The sequence below is a fragment of the Chiloscyllium plagiosum genome, chromosome 18, assembly GCF_004010195.1.
Source record: "Chiloscyllium plagiosum isolate BGI_BamShark_2017 chromosome 18, ASM401019v2, whole genome shotgun sequence".
Lineage (NCBI taxonomy): Eukaryota > Metazoa > Chordata > Chondrichthyes > Orectolobiformes > Hemiscylliidae > Chiloscyllium > Chiloscyllium plagiosum.
In genome coordinates this window covers 40,683,242-40,689,255 of record NC_057727.1, presented here as the reverse complement: position 1 = coordinate 40,689,255, position 6,014 = coordinate 40,683,242, and the positions used below count along the sequence as shown (strand labels likewise).

Sequence of the window (6,014 nt, the reverse complement as noted above, 5' to 3'; positions counted from 1 at the left end):
CCCTCACCTTGACCTCTTTCCACCTATCACATTTCCGACACCCCTCTCCCAAGTCCCTCCTCCCTACCTTTTATCTTAGCCTGCTGGACAAACTTTCCCCATTCCTGAAGAAGGGCTTATGCCCGAAACATCGATTCTCCTGTTCCCTGGATGCTGCCTGACCTGCTGCGCTTTTCCAGCAACACATTTCCAGCTAGGATTCACACAGACTTAAGTTTGATTTGATTCATTGCCTTATGGGTTAAGAACAGAAGGACTTCACTGAGTTCTGAGTGTGGTGGTGGGTATCTGGAAGTGTGTATCATGCATTAATTGAGAGAGAACAGATCTATGGTAGCAGAGGAGTTGAGCTTAGCGATCCCCAAAGCAGTTTGCACTGAGAAGCCCCAAGTGGATTAATGTCAGTGAGATAAAGTTCCAGAGACAGGAGGCTGGGTAAGTGGAGTTTAAGGGATCCATGTTAAGAAACATGTGAACTGTGTAGGCAGTTTGCTCAAAGGTCTCATTGAACAGACATTAACTAAAGATGATACTATCAAGTGAATACAGATGTTTGCTGAAAAGAAATAATGTACAGCTGTGCCAACTGAACAAAGAACTTTATAATAGAAACAGGATGATCCTTCCGTAGGTCTAAGCATCTGTAAGATTGCTGAGAAAATAAATGAGTTGAATCATTACTTCTGATATTTCTTATAAGACTGTTTCAGCTAGTTCTCCTACTGTGTGAAATAGTTACTGCTTTATTTTCCTTCTAAATGAAATAAACTTCAATTTTTGTTTTGCTAAAAGTGCATGACAGCCTTTTGTCAATATCTTCAGTGACCTTAGCTGCAAAATTAAAACTTATGGTCAACCAAACCAGATTTCACTCTGGATCTACCTTGTCCATTACTCTCATCAGCTGGAATCACAACATTCATGACAAAAGTCAGGACAAAAATTTAGTTAACAACCAAAATGATGATGAAAAGTATAAGAGGATATTCCAAAAGTTCATATAGAAGGCAAGGCATTACAAGGCAAAATTGCTTGTATCTGGAACACTATTTAATAAGGCAGTAGGAAATGATTACATAAAATATTTCAGTAAGTGGATGATAGGCATTTAGGATGACAAACCTACATGGTTACAGACATAAATTAGGGGTGTGTGGCGAAGTTCAACTGCTCTTTCAAAGTACCAAGACATAATGACAACTGACTGACTGGCCTTCTATACTGGAGAGAAAGCATGCAAGAGGAAGCAATTGCACAAGGATAACAAGTGACAGTGATCTTTAAATGGAAACTCCCATTTAAATGGGACTTGGAAGGTGAAAGTATAGCCTCAAACTGTTATACGAAGAGAGTGTCAGAATATACAGGGTAGGAACAAAAAGACAATAGCTTCCAGCAGAGCCGGCAAATTATTGTACAAACAGTTCCAATGGGTTAAATAAATTATCTTCTCAATCCTTTCCTTAAGGCAAAGGAAAAGGGTTAACTGGACACTTCCTTGTTTGTATTGATATGTTCAATATGAATCGTCAAATATTATTCCAGTATTCCATTTTCTACTGCCAGAATTTTAAATGGAACAGAATACGAAACTCAACAAATTTAAATTGTGTAGTTCCATCACTTTACTCCTGAATGTCAATTCTGTTTAAATCCCCTGCAAATTTCTAAGCATTGCTTTACAATAAAAAGGAAAAACAATGGAATCAGGCAGCCATTGTTGCTTGCTATAAATGCAATATATTTTGTTTTAACTGGCTTTTGGTATTCCAAAATTTGTGGATGAGTTGACATGCCAAGCTAAAAGCCTGCCAATTGCTTTGCCTTGTCATGTCACACTGTATTTTCTAGTATGTCCTGAGGGAGAAAAGGTTTATAAATGCAAGCAAGCGATTCACTTCAACTTGACAAATGAGCTCTCCACAAATACACACATGGAATACAAATGAAGTTAAACCACAATAAGATCAATCAAAAAAGCCAAAGTACTTAAGAAAAACAGAAGCAGAATATAATAAACCTTTGGAAGTCCATACAAATTTGCATCAAAATCAACACAAAATGAGTTTTTAAAATAGTTATGAATTTATTTTGAATCAAACAATACTTACTAAATCTCTATGGTTTCAAATTTTCTCTCAAATGTTGTGACATTGGGTGGGGGGGGAACTGCATTATACAGAGCGATTGACTATATTTCCATTTGCACTGGTACAGGAGCTTTTCACATCACGTTCTAACCTGTATTTGTACACTACCCTGAAAACATGAGGGACAAAGGGCCAGATGCAATTTGAATGTCATAATGTTCACCCATAAAAATGGTCAACCTTGTTGAAACATTTGCTACAATCATCCAAGAATGACCCCTGGCTGAGGTTGAAATCAATGAGGAAAAAAGTTCAAAAATTATATTCATTAAAGCAGCTCCATCTTAAGAAAATATTTAAACAGTTCTTGGAGGGAAAAAAAATCAAAAATCACATCACTAACCCCATGAAACACTAGTTAAAGAACCACAAATAAGACTAATTTAACTTATTCATCATCAAATCAAATCTATCACCTGATGCATTGTGCATTACTCCCTATAATGTCAACTTGCAGCTCCTGAGCAACAGGATAATAGGAAATTCAGCATACTCAAGTGTCAGCACAGATTAAGAACAATTCTTCTGAAAAAACAGAAAATGCTAATTCTAAATGGCATTTTTAATTATAAATGCTGATTACAAATCCAAAAGTGACAAATATTTTATATGTGCCAGGGATGCCAAGTGGCTCTACTTTCTCTTGAAAATTCAGAAAATTATTTAAAAGGTGTTGCAATCAAAAAGGGAAAAAAACAGCCATCAGTACAGCTGACTGAATGCACAATACTCCAGGGCAAATTAGGTACTCAACCCATATTTTGGCATCACCTTCTAAATTCAGTGGATAGAATCACAGCTCCAAGCAAAAATTCCAAAACCAGAAACTGAGGTTTTAGAGTTAAAATAATAAACCAATCTGTAGCAGGCACAAAAGAAGATTCAATAGATAAGTTAATCATATTATGAGGTGAAAATTTCTTTTGCATATTAACTTCACTTTGAACATGTGAAATGTCCTTATTGAGAAAAACAGCAGATCAATAATGCTTTAAATAATTTGTTGCACAAATGGTCAGTTTGTGTAATTGGAAAATAAGCTTTCCACATGTTAAAAAAAAATCCAAGCCTTTGTTGTCTTGAGACTTGATTATTCCAGAGCTCTCGTCATCAGCCGCTCATCTTCCACTCCCCTTGAACTCATCCAAAATTCTGATGTGCATATCCTAACTTCAGGTATAGCATTCTGCTCTTTGACCTACATTGGCTGCTGGCCTGACAATAACTTAATTCTAAAATTCTCAACCTTGTTTACAAAGACCTTATCCCGTCCCACTTTGAAACCACTTCAGCCTTGCCACATTCGGACCTCATGCACCTTCCCAATTTTAATCACACATCCAGCTTCCTGAAACCTCCTCTCTGGATTCTCCTCTCTGGATTCTCCTCCATGGATCTGCCTCACTACATCCCTCTCCTCTTTTATGATAATCTTTAAAATGTATTTCTTTAGTCAAGCTTTTGGCTAGCTATCCTAATTAACTTATATAGCTCTTGTGTTATACTTTCAAGTATTAACTTATATAGCTCTTGTGTTATACTTTCAAGTGCCATTATATCTTGCTTATAAAAAGGAGACATGAACTTTTCACTGTTCTCCAATATGTACTAGTCAAAGTTTTATAAAAATTAATTCAACTACACTTCTAAAATGTACCTAGGAACATTTTACTGTGCTAAAAGGTGCTGCGGTAAGAATGATTAAAAATAAATGCATTTTTATCATTTTCTCATTTTAAACTTACATATCAACATAAAAGTCAGGACTCACCACCTCCCCAAGAGAAGCAGCAATCATGTGGACAATTGGAGCTTGTTTTGTAGACACACATAAACCCAGCACAGATTTTGTACAGTCATAGGTAACGAAGAAAAGTGCAGCTGAAATTAAATATACACAGAAGAAAAATGTTCCAGTCAGTGTAAAAGTATTTTAGCAAATTCTCATGGTAATGGAAAGTGAATTCATTACACAACTCAGCAGACCGACTATCAATCTGCAAATCCTTCTAATACATTTCAGCAAGCAACAGGTATGGGTGCGTCTCCTGGTCGGCCATGCTTAACACAGACTGTTGCTCCTCAAGTTATAACCTCTGGTAACCTGGTACAGAAAAAAATTAGTCATGGAAACAGATGCAGGCTTAAAAAAGGAATAAAATGTTATTTCACGTGGGAGATTATGTTTTTCAAGCAAAACATGTTTTGAGAGCTGGCATCTCTCTTCCCTACTTGGATGACAGTTGCTGAAAACATTTAAAACTGAGCGAAGCTAATACATGCCTTAAAAAGCATGTAAAGTAAGGAATACACAGTGACACAGCTAGATGTCAGCCAGATGCATTTGTGTGAAAGCTCTATTATCGACTATGCGTAGAAGGCCAACAGTACAATACCACAATTACAACCCTGACAGTTTTCAGTCCACTACAAATGCAGATCAAGCCATTCAGAAATTTATCAAAATACTGAGGACCAATTGATGCTGAAACTGGTCTTTGATCCCAGTTCTGTATTACTAACTCCTTTTTGTTAAATCCAGAAGTAACTACACATCATTAATTGAAATTCACTTCCAGTCAGCAACATGAAATACTGCTTCATGGAACAGAATCACAAGAATGCACCAAGATATTTTCAGCAACTTGAGGTCAACTTGGATTCCGGGATAACATACAATTGCCATGTGGAATCAATGCATTTTTTTTTAGCATGTATTTCCTTGATCCAGGTTTGCCTTCTGTAGCCCTTTTACCTCAATTAGAAGCTGGTGAGCACATACATTGCAGAATTTTTATAGCAATGCTGCATTATCATTTGGGTGTTGAAATTTCAAATCAGTTTGTTTTCTCAACTGAACATAGAAGATCCCATGAAACAATTTAAAGGAGGGTTGTTGTCCTAATGTCCTGGTCAATATACATTCACAGTCAAAATCTCAAATAGGTTAACTGATCATTTATTTCGTTGCAGTTTGTGGAACGTGTACATATACTATATAATATATATTCCATACATGGTGGCTAATTTTCAAACTATGTGAAGCACTTTAGTAATGACCTATGGTCTATAAATGTTTTTTTTAAAGTAAACCTTGCTAGCAAAGACAATTCCTAGTTTTGTGACAGAGTGGTTGTGACTAGGGTACAATGAGACAAATAGCATGAGAGAGACTGTGAGTGATTGCATATTTTATAACACTTGTTCAAATGGTTTAAATAAGAGATTGGAGATTTTGCTGATGAAAAGAAGTATGAAAACACAAGAATGAGCTCTAGCCTTTGAAGTAAAACTAACCGTTAGAATGTGCATTTTAAGAAAAACACAATTCCATTGACTGTGCCTAAAATGGAAAATGTCTGAAATGTCTCATCTACAAAAAGTGAAAAATGCATAATTAATTGGGTGTTGTCAGAAGTTGAGTATAAATAACACTGCACTAACCAATTGTTCAAGCAAATGTACAACAAAGTCCTTCTCAATTTCACTGCAATCTAGTTTGAAGTCCATTTTCAAAAGCGTCTGCTGAGAATTAAGCTTCTCATATTGAATCAAAATGCCTTAAGGATAAAAATCTGTTTTAAAAAAAAACACCCAGAATGTAGCAAATATCTCACATGAAAATGCATACCTTTTAAAAATATGAACAATTAAGGGCTATCATTTCATATCGCCACTGAAAATACATAACTACAACAATTCACGAACTAGCGCAACCATTTAATATTTTTAAAAGCGTTATTGCTTTAGTTCAGAAAAGATGTACAAGGATGTTGCCAGGGTTGGAGGATCTGAGCTACAGGGAGAGGCTGAACAGGCTGGGGCTGTTTTCCCTGGAGCGTCAGAGGCTGAGGGGTGACCTTA

At 36.2% G+C, this 6,014-nt stretch overlaps 1 protein-coding gene across 11 annotated transcripts in view; it reads right to left on the bottom strand.

The window, feature by feature from the left end:
- The window catches only part of slc25a26 (solute carrier family 25 member 26), a 298,023-nt gene that overhangs the window by 280,271 nt on the left and 11,738 nt on the right, over nt 1-6,014 (bottom strand). For 10 of the 11 annotated variants that reach the window (XR_006314323.1, XM_043708293.1, XM_043708296.1 and 7 more), the window contains exon 3: nt 3,922-4,031. Coding sequence is in view for 9 of the 11 variants with exons in the window: in XM_043708293.1 (XP_043564228.1) it covers nt 3,922-4,031 (110 nt within the window). In the remaining 2 variants the exon portion in view is untranslated. Of the gene's footprint in view, nt 1-3,921; nt 4,032-6,014 lie in introns of those variants that run through there. The other variant, XM_043708302.1, reaches the window with a different exon arrangement.